Source organism: Dinoponera quadriceps, unplaced genomic scaffold, assembly GCF_001313825.1.
Source record: "Dinoponera quadriceps isolate SergipeBrazil2010 unplaced genomic scaffold, ASM131382v1 scaffold3289, whole genome shotgun sequence".
In the NCBI taxonomy this organism is placed as follows: Eukaryota; Metazoa; Arthropoda; class Insecta; order Hymenoptera; family Formicidae; genus Dinoponera; species Dinoponera quadriceps.
This window is the reverse complement of record NW_014558238.1, coordinates 1118523-1132964: the sequence shown is the minus strand read 5'-3', so window position 1 is coordinate 1132964 and position 14442 is coordinate 1118523. Positions and strand designations below refer to the sequence as shown.

Genomic DNA, 14442 nt, shown 5'->3' with positions numbered 1-14442 from the left:
GATTATTAGAACTGGTTTTATTGAAAGCGAACAGACACAATCGGGAATTGTATGTTGAAAAGCATAAAAAGCTGTATATTGTACAGGACGGTTCATAAATACACGTCCGTATTTTAGAGGGTGAATAGATTCATCCCTGAACTATGGGACATGCATTTACGAATCACCCTGTACAATCAAATGATTTATTTATTCGACGAAAACAGTTAAGCCATAATTGGGACATCGGCTTATGGGTTGACACGGCAAGCTCGCAGGCACAGGTTAACCCGCGCGTGTCACCGCCGGCCAGGCCTCGATCGTTCCTACCTGGCGCACGTGGTCGATTTCGCGCGAACTGTCGGCCGCGTGTCGCGAAAAATCAGCTGTCACTCGCACGCATCGCGCGTGTCCGGCAGCGGCAACGTGACTGAGTAATTCGTTTAAAAAAGAAACAAGGTGGCACCCCGACGTGGGTACGGCTTCTACTACGTCGTACATCATACGTCGGGCAGTGTCGCGGGGCGACTTTCAGCCGGTGCATCGCGAACACGTCGACGTTACGAGGGGGGAAGAGACGTGATAGATCTCTCCCGGGGGGACAAAAAAATACGATCGAGACGATCCATCGTCGCGTGCCTCCGGAAACAGGGAATTATTCACAAGGGATTTTTCGAAGCGTTTAGAAATCGCTGACGGTCGAGCGAAAATTGCACGGAGGGATGGAAACGTCGGGAGTGTGACGAGGCCATCTCGGCAAACCCCTTCGTGAGCGAAAAGAGACCCCCGGGGGGGGGGGGAATTCTTCCGCGGGCGCGACGTAATTGTCCGAAAATCAATATCGTACTCGGGGCTCCCGGAGCTCGGTGTCCGTCACTGGGCGTAGAAGACATGCCCTGTGACGGTCGATCCGGTAATTGTAAAAATTAGAACGAAGAGCATAGGACGCGCGAAAGAGAGGTAGAGAGAAGGAGAGAGAGAAAGAGAGAGGAGGGGCGCGTGTTCCGTGCCAATTGTTAAACATCGAAGTGGCTCTTGTCACGCGACTTAATGATACTAACGCGATCGAAATGAATGTCCGGCGGAGAGCGGCAGGATGAGGCTTTCGCGGACGGGGGTGCCCTTCGTGATAAACGACGCTTCGCGTCCTATATGACGTCACCCGGCGGGATCAACCGGCGGCTAAATTCGTCGTAAATGTTGATCATCACGGCTGATTGGAGGAGCGATAAAACTACGAAATTCGTATTAAGCAACGAGAGGGGACGAGTTAACACAGTATATAATTATGATAATGAACCGGCCAATGGCGAATGATGCGGTGATCAAAGTATCGTTCTTGCTGATCGTCTTCCCGTTAATTCTCTCCAACACGACCGACCGGTCTCTCCTCTGCCCTAAAAACGACACGTTACTGGAGACCGCGGGTGACGCTATTTTCAATGGTAAGACATCGCTCAATCAACATCGCTCCGATCTGCTTTACGCAGAGCTCGAAACGATTGCGCGTACTTTCTCATTCATTTACCCGCCACCCCTCGCGCTGCGATTATTATTCGACTATGTTCGAGCAGTTTTCGCGGACGCCAATCGAGGACGATATTGCAACGTATCGTCAGCCAAGGGTCTCCAACAGATTTCAACGGCGCTGTACGTGGTGCGGACATTGAACGAGCATAACTACGTACCGGGACGGCGATTGGGTGAGCGAATTGAACTGTTCTTTACACAAAGCGTCGGCAACGCGTCACCTTTTGCGTTTCTATACGCAAACCTCTCAGGTACGCCTAATCTCATTTGCATGAAAAACAATTGTTCACAAGAGTATTACTAGTATCACACTCTAAATCGGTTATTGGAGCTCTTAGTAATAATAATAATTGTACATAACTCACCGGCCGCACAGGATTAAGAGTGTTCGACACGTGTCACGACGGGATCGAGGTGTTCAAGCGAGTCCTGCGAGCGACGGTCGAGGGAGGTTGCGCGCCGCACCACGAGACGGGTATCTTGGTGCCCTCCTCGTACGGCTCCGCCTTGGTTCCTCTGCGTGATTATGGTGGCCCGCCGATCGTCACCTACGCAGAACAGAACTTCACGTTACCTGTGATCGATATCCTGACGCACTACCTGAGCACCAGGTACGTGAACGTCGACCTCGCGCTCGCCAACACAGTCGGCGTCCTCGAGCGTTTCCTGAGGAGCAGCGAGGACGCCGGTGTGTGCGTGAGGCACGTCGACGACGAAGACGACGCGAACGTCACGGAAGCGGTGATAGTCGCGATCGGCGAGGCGAGTGACATACGACGGTGGCTGGGACGAAGGGAGGGACCGAAGGGTCCCGGGACGAAGACGTGGTTCCTGCTGCCGCTCGATAACTCGGGCATCGACGGTAAGTAATTCCGGACGTTGACGGATGACGGGGAAATTACGAGGCCGCCCGGAAGAATTTCATTCTCGCGCGGTTTTTACATGAGAAGCAGGAATAGTCCCTTCACCCCGGTGGGAGAGACGAATTATTCCCCCTTAAGGGAAATTATTTACCGCCGCCTTCCTCGCCGGCCTCGTTCTTTCTCCGTTTGTTCGTGCGAACGCGAGAACGAGAACACCTTGCCGCTATTAAGCAAAATTATAGCGCCATTTAAATGTTGAAGTTAGATCGCGGCCCGTAACGGTGGTTACGCCGGCCAAGTTTAGCCGTGGTAGTCGGGAGTTAAGAGGCAGTCTCACCGACGTCGGTTAACTTTAACCTTAGTTTGGCCGATCCTTTATCTCTCTCTCTCTCTCTCTCTCTCTCTCCCTCTAGAATTAAAGTTAGAATCGGACGAAGAGACGGTTGAATTGTAATTAAAGTTAACCGATGTTGCGCTAAAGCCATTCGATAAATTGGCGAATTTAAGTTTCCGCGGCGAAGAGAGAGCTCAAGACTGACTCTTGGACTGACCTCCCAACCCTCCCGTTGTACTCCCATCATCGATCCGAATGACTCGTTTCCCAAAATGACTCGCAAAATATATATCGGGAGAGAGAAAGAGAGAGAGAGCAGATTGAGCAGTTTCGAATCGAGTGAATTGTCATTCCGTTGAGCTCGAGCGATCATCATAAATACGTCTGAGCCGAGAAAGATATTCAGGACGTATCGAACTGAATTCAGTACCGACGACGTCTGTGAAATTGTCCAGATGTCACGCCAGCCGGCTCGTACATCATCAAGCCGGAAACTCTCGGGTTCGATCGCGAATACCCAACCGTGGACGAGTATCTGCGGGACTCCGGGATCTCCGCAGAGCGGTCTCCGTATTTGCTCGGCATCGGCAAGGCCGTCGTCGGGTTGGCGGAAGTCTTCCAGGACATCCGGGGGAGAAACTGCCCCAGCAACGACGAGGACGACGGTGGCGGCGACGGAAACTGCACCGAGTCGCAATTTCGTCCAGAATCACGGCCGGAAATTCGCGATTCCGACGTGTACGAGGCGCTGCGCATGCAACCGAGTTCGCACTCGGTGAGATACGCGGTCGCCATGAAGACGCAGCACGACCTCGTCGAGATCGCGTTCTACGGGATCGCAGGGTCCGAGTGGCGCGCCCTCCCGGAAAAAGCCATGTCCGGGATGCCGGCCCTTTGCCTGCGGGATCTCGCCGGGAACTGCGAGGATTGCGCGAATTTTCAGAATCGCCCCCGTGAAAGTGTCGTCGCGAAAGGTGAGTGCGTCGTGAAAAGCCGTGCGCGATGCAACGCGTCAACGCGCGTCTCTTAAATGTGACTCGATGCTTATAGATTCGCATGTCAAAGGCTTCAGACTGAAGCTTTAATCCAATTGCAGCCAGTGTTCCACTTACAGGACGAATCTTTTTGTCGATTATTTTATTTGCTTCAAAATCGTTCGATTAATTTAGACGACTTTTCTTATTTTCGTAGCTTTCGGCGCCCGATTCCCAGTTGCATCCACGTCCCTGATAAAGATAGCTTCAACAATTTGAGGCCTCTAGGAAATAAACTGATGAGGCGGATGATTGTGACTTCGAATGAAGTTAATTCGAACATTTCTGAAAATCTTCGTGTCGCGAAGCCCTTTGAAAAACGCCCAAGTTATCACAGACGCGAATCTTTTCCGAAAAATCCTTTAATTAATGTAATACACACGGCTTATCGAAGACACAATCGATCCGATTAGCGATGAGATTAATCGGAACGTTGCAGCGGATACAGTCGGCAAGAGCATCCTGAAGAGCAACGTCTACGTTCCTATTTGCCTGATCGCCGTGGTATGCGGCACGCTCGCGTGCTGCGTCATCGTCGTGTTCATCGTCTATCGTTTCGCGAGCGAGCGGATGCTCGACGGCAATCCGACCCTCACGATCGCCCTCATCTTGGCCAACGTGTTTACCCTGCTAACAGCGCTGCCCTTCTGCATGGCGGACGATTATTTCGGCGCGGAGAGCCTGAACGCCCGGAGAATCCTCCTGGCCACCCTCGCGTTCGGCCTCACGTTCTCGATCATGCTCTCGAGGGCCCTCTTCCTGGCTTTACCCACCGGCGGTGTTTTCGTCAGCCACGTCAACGGATACCTACAGACCGCCATGGTGTTCTTCATGTCCGCCGTGCAGCTCGCTATATCGATCATGTATTTCGTCCTCAACACGACGGACTCGGCCGCGGTCGCCAGGAGCCTCGTCTTCATCGCGTTATTAGGTTATTTTTTTCACGTCCTTTACTCAAGGGATTTTACGAAAATTTACTTTTTCATTTTCTTCCGTACGCAGTAAAAAAGTTTCCGTCACAAACGGTCCGTACGAATTTTTATGTCACTTTAACAAGGTGAATATGTTAATTTAACATATATCTGTGCATTTTAACATGCTCCCTGTGTTAAAGTAACACCAGAATTTCGGTGAATTTTGACACAGCAATTTTTCGCCGCATAAACTTCCTCAAAATTTCATCTTCCGAGTTACCCTTTCGACCTCGTCGTTTCTCTTCCGATTTCGTCGTCGTTTGTGCAAGAAGCCTCGCGTTGATCTCGTACAATCAAAATTCGAATTCTCCTCGTTTCGGGATATAATATACGTCTGTTGAGATAAATTTCCTCTCGTAAATTTCTTCAAATTCTCCCGCAAGTTTTCCATTCGACCGATTCATATGTATGAAAATTCCTCGATTAATCTGGTATCTGGCGAAATGATTTCATTCTTCTCGTCACAGGCTACGACATATTTCTGTTGATCGCGCTCTTCGTCACATGCTGCTTCATCACCGAGATAAAACGGAACTATCGCGAGGGGAAGTGCTTCTTCGGCACCGCCGTCGGTCTGCTGGTGGTATGGACGGTATGGCTGATTTCCTTCGTACTGATACAGCCAGAAAATCGCGACGCAATCGTCTCCTTCGGCGCTGTCAGCACGGCTTACTCGATTATCCTCGGTATCCTCGTACCGAGAATTTATTACATGACGATGCACCCGGTTGGCAGAAAGAAAAACCTCGAACGAAAATTGGATCTGCCGACTGATTCGACTATCAGCACCGTCACCAGGCAGGTCAGAGAGAATCCTTTACCGATTATTTTTCCAAGAATAATTCAATAACTGGAGAACTGTGACGCGTCTAATTTTCGCAATTACGATTAATATGCCTCGCCGACTAATTTTAACCGACGATCCAAATAATTCTCTTAATCGACGATTTCGTTGCACATTGCTGATCATTTCATCATTCTAATTAATATAATAACGAGCCTCTCGATTTTTAGTCACGACCTTCCTACGATTACGCTCACCCGGCTCCGGAGAGTCAAATTCTACGTGCACCACCCACGTGCCCGAATTATTACGGCGACGCCACTCCGAGCTCCAAGTGCCCCGATCGATGCCGAAGTACGATTCAACATGAAACGCCTGGATACAGTAATTACGGATTTCACGCGGAAATGACGGAGATCGAGATTGTTCACGCCGCGCCGCAAACGCGCGTCGAGAACGCGGAGGCGAGTAACAGTCAAATACCACGAGTGCGCGAACCCTTCCCCGGCAACGCGTATTTCTTCCCCACGAAGAGTATTAAAAAGTATTACATCCCCAGGTCTGGAGAGATCCTCAAGTAGCACCGAATAACGTCATTTACGCGCAGCCGAAGATCCGTAAGGCGCGGAAGAAGGTTCTGGAGGAGGGGAGGGTAACAGAAATCGCCTGCGACAGGGACGACTTTCCGTCTATTCCTAAACTGCGAGACGAACCGTATCCTGTGAGACACGCGAATCCTACGGTTGTAGGATGGCAAGACAAGATCGATGAAGAGAACGAGGACGAGGACACAGATGAGGACGACGAGGACGATCAAGAAGACGACGGCGTCAGCAGAGTTACTCGCCTTTGATAAAGATACTTGATTTTACCATACGATTCAATCATTCACGTCACGTATGTAAGCTCGTGAATTATCCGTGAAACAGATTTTCCCAAATATATATATTCCGTTCCAAATTTCGCGCGAAGCACTCCGAGGAAGCACGCCGGAAATCAGAAAAATGTCGCGAAACCTGGAAATGGCGGCCGGCGCGTGCGTGATTCGCGTCCTCTGAATTCCCTCGAATGACTTTTCCCTCATACAAAGAGTAAATTCGCCACTCGGAATCGTCGGGATATTTTTCGTTCGAAATTGAAAAGTGCGAATCTGACGCACTTCACCGTCCACAAATTCAATTCACCGTGACAAATTCAATTCTAATCGATCGAAACTCGCATTCGCACTCGTGGGGATTAAGAATCCCTAAGTTTGGGTTTCGAACATTCATTCTTGTGATTTCGAGTGACGGTGTTTTCACTTTCGAGTAAATATTTCCATCTTAAGTAAATTTTAACCCGCTTCGAGTGAAGTTTCACCTCAAGAAGTTTCGAGGGCAGAAGCATGGCTCACTTCGAAGGTCGCTTCCCTCTCCCATGAGAGGCTTGATGTTGTCTAATGAGTCTAAATTTTGCCGAACGTCATCATCCCTACTCGGGTTTCTCTCTCTCTCTCTCTCTCTCTCTCTCTCTCTCTCTCTGCTACCTCGGATGGTTAGATCGGCGACGGAAGTTTCTCGTTGCATTAGACACAAATGCATGGACGAGGACGCGGGCGAACCGTAGCAAAGCCTGCGCGGCGTAGAATCAATTTGGCATGTACCTCGCCGAAATTGCATTATGGTCGATCGTAATTTCGCAAGCAGGGCACCAGGTGTGCGCGCACCGCGGGAATATCGATGACGAGATAGCGAGAGCCGGGCCACTCGCAACAAAGGGACTCGCGAAAATGCAGTTTACGCTCGTCACGGTGCGACGTACGAGGACAATTTGTCGTGCGAATCTTTATCACTTTTTTTTGCACATTTATCACTCGTCGAACTCGTCGTTATCCGATTTCCACGGTCGTTATCGCCGGATGTGACGCGCGCGATAATGTGTGTTTTACGTTCGTTCGGCAGCTTGCGACTTAATGAATTAACGCGATCGATCAGGCTTTAATAATGGCGTCGAAATGTTAATTGCCTCGGAGAACCGAATAAGAGAGAGAGAGAGAGAGAGAGAGAGAGAGAGGCTGGCTTCCTGTGAATTAAGTTCCGTGATTCAATGAAGCTCGGCGGAAGCTCGGATAGACCTGAATCTCTCGCGGAATTTTTATCTCAGAATCTAACGAAAGGACGTATAAAACTCGCAACGCCCGAAGAGGGAGAAAAGGGAGAAGCACTACACACTACACGTAATCCTCCGAAAAAATTCTATCAAGCCGTTGCAGCCCCCTCGTCGATCTCCTCGCCGATGTTCTCTCACGGTTTACGATCATGCGCGCGATGCTTTACTTCCAGATCATGAAGCCACCATGAAAACCGCGAAAATCAGGCCGGCTGGCGGAGGCCGATAAGCCGCCATAATGGGGATAAATCGAAAAGTGCATCGGCACGTGAAAGGGTGCGCCGTTCGGACCTTCGTGTGGCCCCCATGAAAAAGCTTCTGCGCAAGAACGAGCTTCACCGGCTATAAAAGCCCGCACGAGACTCGTCCGCTTTCCAGTCACGTTTAGGGCTGCCTTTCAAGTGACGAAAAAAAAAAAAAAGCAGAAGAGGAATTCGAGAGAGGGGGCTACTTGAAATACGCTTATCGGAGCAAGGTGAAAGAGGAAAAAGGAAGGAGAGAGCGAGAGAGGGGGAATTGATCGCGGGGATCTATCGATGTTCGGAAAAGATCTTCGCGCAAATAGAAGTGGGAACACGTAGACACAGAAATCGTCCTGAAAGGCTCGCTCTTGGTGCAACGTGATTTTCTGCTCGTCCGATTCGCATTTTCCAATTTTTCCCGTTTGTGCCGCGAAAGTCGCGTGATCAATCTCAAAATTTCGATCCGTATCTCGCTGCGGCACTCAATCGTGTGCCGGATTTAACGGCGAAATTATTCGCCATCGGGAGATCGCGGGAAGTTGCGACGCGTAAATCTTCGCCGAGGATCCGCGGAATCTCGCAAAATCTGCCACAATTCTTGTCAATTTATTCGAGTAGCACGGCGTGAGCGCTCTCTGTCGCTCGCCATTCTCCAAGGACATCCGGTAAAAACGTGCTTTAAAGAACGAACGCCGTTTCAAGAGACAATCGCCTCGGAGTGTATCACGCGTGCGTGTGTGTGCGGGTGTGTGTGGGGGTGTACAATATCTCTTCGGAGAGGATCAATGATCAAGGATGAGACCGGGCGACGTGAAGAACAGCCGCATGATCACCGTCGCGGTGGTCTATCTGAGCCTCTTCCTGGATAATGTCCTGTTGACGGTAGTCGGTAATTAAACCCAGCCGGCAGAGAAGCCACGGCCTGTCACAGTTTGATGATCCGGAAATGTTTCAGTGCCGATTATTCCCGATTATCTGTGCACGCTCGACGCGAATGCGAGCGCGAGCGCCGCGAAGGAGGAGGACGAAAACGGCAGGGTGGGATTACTCTTGAGCTCGAAGGCTCTCGTCCAATTAATTTTGAATCCGGCCGTGGGGACCCTCACCGGTAACTTCGGCTACGCCAGACCCCTCTTCCTAGGAAACCTCAGCCTCTTGCTGGCTGCTTTACGTAAGTCACAGATGACGGTTTTAATGGCGACTGTCTGTCACGCGAATGGAGGGAGGGGAGATGGTTAATAATACGCGAAGAGACGTGACGGATCGGTAGATTGTTAATACAATTGGAAAATTGGGAAATATGGAGGATACCGGACGATTTGTACCGGGTGATTTGTAAGAGTGAATGACGAATACCAGAGCGGGTATTACAATTCCAAATTGCGTTGTGATTGCACGCCATTTCTCGGATTTCGCGGAGCGCGAAAGAACTCTGGTAATTTCAGTGCCATTGAATTTTACGTTCATCAAATGAATGATTTATTTTAAATTGATCGTTTACGTTTAATCGATTAATTATTTTAAATTGATCATTTCCGATCGCTTGTTAAATTAATTTCACGAAAATGCATTCTCCCTCTCACTCTCTCTCTCTCTTTCTCTCTTCCGCTTATCTTTTTTTAAATCATATCTCATTTTTTTGTTTTTCGCGTAAACTTAATACTATATTGTGTACCCCAAGGTAGAAATAAATTTGCATATCTATCTATGTATTTCTTCTGTCCTGTTTGTCAATTTAACAGCCGAAGATGCTAAATTATTCAGCAGGGTCTCCGTCAATATTAATCTCGTGTTCATTATGATCGCAGTGTTCGCCTTCGGACAGACATACGAAGTGTTGTTCCTAGCCCGGAGTATTCAGGGTATAGCGTCGGCGTGTATAGCAGTCTCCGGCATGTCCCTGGTCGCCTCTCAATATTCCGAGGAAGACGAGAGATCCAAGATCATGGGTTTTGTCCTGGGCAGCATCGCGCTGGGCGTTCTCTTGGGTTACCCTATCGGCTCCGTATTGTACGATCTCGAAGGGAAAATGGCGCCTTTCCTGTTGGTGTCCGCTCTCGTCGTTATCTTAATTTGTGAGCGATTCTCTAATACGACAAAATCGTGAAGAATTATTTCACATCATATATATTTCACGTCAGACATCGAGACGTTGAAGCACCTTATCTGTCGGCAGGTCTGCAAATCTTGACGTTAGACGTTCTGACGGAGGCCAAGGTGAGTGTTGCGTTCGACGAGAGTAACTCTCAAGTATATCTTCGTCATTTTTTTCCACGGGTTTTTTGCCGATGAACGAAAGGACGCGTTTTTCTTCAATCTTACGTGTAAGAAACATGCGACTCGTCATAGTGAAATTCTCATTAGTCCTGATCGCATTCTCCGATCGCAGACGCATCAGCCGAGCGAGCAGCAGCAAAGCACTTGGATGCACTTACTGTCTAATTCGCATATCCTCATCATCTCCGGCGCGATTTGGTGCTCGACGTCGCCGATGGCGATACTGGAGCCGTGCTTGCCGATTTGGCTTCGGACTCACATCAAACCCAAGGTACGTCGCGGAAAATACAGTAATATTCGGCGAGAAACAAGACGAAGAGACGACGTCACCGGCGGCAAACGCTCGGTGGGTTCTGATTGGCCGTGTCAAGGCGAAACGTAGCTTCAATTAACATCCCCTTTCAGAAGTGGCAACTGGGCACGGTGTTCATACCGGATAGCGTGGGCTATTTAATTGGGACCAACTTCTTCGGCGTGATTGCGTACCGTTACGGTCGCAGCAAAGTGGCGATCCTGGCAATGTTTTTGGTCGGCGTGAGCGCCGTTCTGATCCCGTCGGCGAGCACGATGTCGCAGCTGATATTCCCGCATCTCGGAATGGGCCTGGGTATCGGCGTCGCCGACGCAGCCCTCGTGCCGTTGCTGGCCAGTCTGGTGGACCGAAACGGCAACTACGGGCCCGTTTACTCCATCCAACAAGTGGCCGTCAGTCTAGCTTATTCCTTGGGTAAAGTATCTCAATATGATGAATCAAATACGACGAAATCGACCGAGATATCTTTGGAAGGCTGGAACGTTGCGCTCGATATTTATTTTCGTTGATTTCAAGATTTTTCAGTTCTCTCAAATAGTCTCTCTCTCTCTCTCTTTGTGCGTGTTCGAATCGCCTTTATAATATTACTTTAAGTTTATAATATTAAATTTAATAATTTATTTAATCAATTTAGTTTATAATATTATATTTATAATGTTAAGTTTCTATTAATTAATATAATTGCATATATTACTGAAATTATTCTGTCTATGCAACTAATCGAAATATCCTCCGAGGGAGAAGAATAAATCGTATAATTTCTTTCCTTTTTATTCAAAGGACCCATCATGGGCGGCGAAATGGTCAGAACCATCGGCTTTGCATGGGTCATGCGAATCGTAGGCATCGTGAATATAGCGTATTGCCCGTTGTTGATATATCTGACGTTGGAGCGACGGAAACTGTTGACCAAGACGGAAGGGAAGAAGGACTACGACACGTTTCAGAAACCCATCGCGCCGTACGAAAGATTTCACGATTCCTTCGACGACGATCTCTGACGGTAAATAACAATCACAAACTGACGACGACCTCGCGCCGATAAATCCAAGGAGCCGAAACTCGAAGTCAAGTCTGTTGCGTTTTTCTGTACGTGTTAAAATCTTCCCGAATCTTGAAAGTAGAGTAGCGTGGTGAAGTAATTTAACATCTCCCGATGAATATTACATGTAAGTTCGAAAGAGGCGAGTTCCTCCATTGAGATACACAAACGCACGTGGTGAGAAACATTTGATGAGCTTTCCCGATAAATGACTTTCGATGACTTTCCTTTGAAGATAATAACGATATGGATGTACATTCACGATGTGTGTCCACAATAAATAGCGAGAACTCGTCTCTATTATACGCGAGACGCCTAAAATACATCACGTTTAAGCACAGATTTGACGATTCTTCGTCGACTCATCCACTCCGGCGAAAAAACGCGAGCGATTATCGCATAATTGATGCGGACTTGTCTCCCCGTGACGAAGAGTAGAGACGTGGGGGAAGGGTGATAAATATCGTTAAGTCCGCTTTTAGATACCTCGAAATAGCATCCGGTAACGTTATTGTGTCCCCGATTAAGCGGGCCGCATGGAACGGGTTTTCGTCGTAACTGGTAACCAAGTGAATTATTGGCTGAACAGCATCCCCGAGGCTGTCATCCGTGGCATCGAACGACGACGACGTTCCTCGGATCGGGGAGCAGGAATTCGTTGAATTCGAGAGCGATGCATAGACAAGGAACACGCGACGCGGAGTTTCCAATAGCGGGGAACGACGATCGATCGGCCAAGCGTGCGAGCGAGCGACCGACCGACAGATCGACCGACGCGGTCCCTGAAAGCTTATTAATGCACTCAATCTATGGCGAAATTCGTTTACGTTGCATTAACGCTCCCGGTGCATGCTGCAAGCATTGACTCGTCATTAGTTTACGTACGATCGTCGCGCAGCACCTGATCAATGAATGAATCTGCCGCGAGCCGCCGGGCTCGCAATCAAACTCGCCGCGGCGAGTTCAGAGAAAATGAGGAAAATCTCGGGGACGCTGAAAGATAACAAAAATAACCTTCCACCTGTGCACTCCGCAAGTGAGCAAACAGAGGAGAAGGTGCTCTTAAAACGCAGCTACTTTGTGCCGAATCCCAAGTCGAAATTTCGACGCTACTTCGACGCTCTTAAGGGTAGTTTTGCGCCTACTTGGATGGCCTGTAGACTGATAGAAATCTATCTTGACGATACTGACACTTATTAACCTTTCTCTTGAACTTTTAATTCTACCGGCTTCATTTTAATGCTACCTCGACAACCTATTTTGACGATGAAGCATCATCAGGGTCGAAACGAGAGTAAGTTAGAGCTGAAATTTAATGTATTTTAATTTTTATCGTGTCGTAGAATTGAAGGTTTAACGGACGGCCCAAATTTCGACTCGGGATCGTAAAAGTGTTTTGTATTCTCGCCCGTGAAGGCTGTTTAATGCGCCGACATTCGATTACGCTCGATGCAATCTCGATGATTTTTCAGCACGATGCGAAATATAGCGCAATACCGGCCGCTTGGTCTCGCTTATAGCCGCTTCATATCTCTCGTGTATAATGAAAAAGGGAGCGAGATAATAAAGTATGTATGTACACACAAGGCTCGGATTACGGTTGCGGAATCATGAGAGGAAAATGTAATTTTCGTTCGATTCTCACGGAATAATGGAAGACGTTCGGGTAGAGTTCGGCCGCGTTCTTCCGATGATTATTATTCATCATTCCTTCGATTCGTATCGACCGGCGGGTACTTCGTCGGGATTCCGCGTAACCGTGATCGTTACTATTCCCGCCCGGCGGGATAATGATTCCGGCCATTATTCCGCCGGGCAAGCTAATAATTTCGATTCGTCGGATAATGCGGCGCAAATATTGGCCGTAGGAAAGTTCAAGCGCGCAGATAAATCCCGGCTATTTTCCTCCAGAAAGTCGAAGGCGTAACGTAAACAAGCGGCCGGGGTGGGGAAGGGGAGGAGGGCCCGCTCGGTTTCCGTGGGATTTGTGAGCGACGGGCGAAGAGCTGCGCCACGAGAGGAGGCGAAAGGGGGTGTGATTTTGCGCCCCCGGGGTTCGCACAGCGGCGAACGACGCGATCGTCATTAGCGAAGATGTCGGACTAATCGCGCCGTCGCGATACAAGCCGAACGCAACCCCCGTTGGGGCGATGCATGTGCCTGCGTGCGGCTTTTTTCTAAAAATACACCGACCCCTCGAAGGACGTCTGTTTTTTTCGCGGCGCCTAATCGTATATCGATATTTCGCGGAGTCGATGTTGCTGATTAATCACTCGTTGCACTCGTGTCACGGTTGCTGGAGACGGTTGTACACGGTTGAACCGTTCATTCTAGCATTTATTGCCTCTGTGGTGTGTAAAAGCGTAATCAATATATGAGAGATTTTATTTCATCGTGCAAGAATACACATTCTGAGATTCTGCGTGAGTGGCGAAAGTGCGAGACGGGGAAATACAGATTCGATCGTGTCGCATCCGCATCTCACAGCGGTGACTTCTCCCTTCAAAATCGATCTCTCTTCGCTCGACGATGTTAAAATCCATCTGAATTTCTCCTCTTTTCCGTAAAAGTGTTTTCCACCGTCTTACGCTTCGTCGGTACGATCGCCGTGCGAGAGAAAAGGGAACATGTCGCGGTGGCACGCGAGAATTCGATCTCAATTAAGGAGGTATCTCCTTAATTGATCGAAATCTCCTTCTCGGTTTCGCGCCGAATGTTGCGGCGAGTCAATAATTACGCCGGTTAAATTATAGCCTATAAATAGAAAATCGATGTGTGTGTCAGCGTGCGACTCGAAACCCGCGCGAAATAAAGCCGGCCGGGTCGAGCATAAAGCTCCCCCTCCCCTTCTTTCTTTCTCTCTCTTTCTCCCTCTCTGGCCGCGTCGTTAGCAGGGTGGCTACGGGGGCTAAAGAGACCTGA

At 49.0% G+C, this 14442-nt stretch overlaps 2 protein-coding genes across 2 annotated transcripts; both read left to right on the top strand.

Annotated features, from left to right (window-relative positions):
* Positions 1-789: 789 nt before the first annotated feature.
* Positions 790-6504, top strand: LOC106749698 (protein bride of sevenless). The gene is made up of 8 exons (XM_014629391.1): positions 790-1424; positions 1554-1682; positions 1886-2371; positions 3162-3665; positions 4180-4671; positions 5182-5516; positions 5729-5962; positions 6058-6504. Exons 1-8 carry the CDS (start codon positions 1268-1270, stop codon positions 6349-6351), a joined length of 2631 nt encoding a protein of 876 aa, XP_014484877.1. The 5' UTR covers positions 790-1267; the 3' UTR covers positions 6352-6504.
* An 875-nt stretch (positions 6505-7379) lies between these two features.
* LOC106749813 (synaptic vesicular amine transporter-like) lies at positions 7380-14292 on the top strand. Its single transcript, XM_014629665.1, has 7 exons — positions 7380-8777; positions 8844-9059; positions 9697-9963; positions 10065-10105; positions 10278-10436; positions 10571-10892; positions 11259-14292. Exons 1-7 carry the CDS (start codon positions 8684-8686, stop codon positions 11477-11479), a joined length of 1320 nt encoding a protein of 439 aa, XP_014485151.1. The 5' UTR covers positions 7380-8683; the 3' UTR covers positions 11480-14292.
* The last annotated feature ends 150 nt before the right edge of the window (positions 14293-14442 follow it).

Bases quoted from the DNA above. Each gene is read 5' to 3' on its own strand.
- LOC106749698 (XM_014629391.1), top strand. From the start codon at position 1,268: ATGATAATGAACCGGCCAATGGCGAATGATGCGGTGATCAAAGTATCG. The intron at 1,683-1,885 runs GTGAGCGAATTG...CCGGCCGCACAG, and splicing joins CGTACCGGGACGGCGATTGG to GATTAAGAGTGTTCGACACG. The intron at 5,517-5,728 runs GTCAGAGAGAAT...CTCGATTTTTAG, and splicing joins TCAGCACCGTCACCAGGCAG to TCACGACCTTCCTACGATTA.
- LOC106749813 (XM_014629665.1), top strand. From the start codon at position 8,684: ATGAGACCGGGCGACGTGAAGAACAGCCGCATGATCACCGTCGCGGTG. The intron at 9,060-9,696 runs GTAAGTCACAGA...TTATGATCGCAG, and splicing joins CCTCTTGCTGGCTGCTTTAC to TGTTCGCCTTCGGACAGACA. The intron at 10,893-11,258 runs GTAAAGTATCTC...TTTTATTCAAAG, and splicing joins CAGTCTAGCTTATTCCTTGG to GACCCATCATGGGCGGCGAA.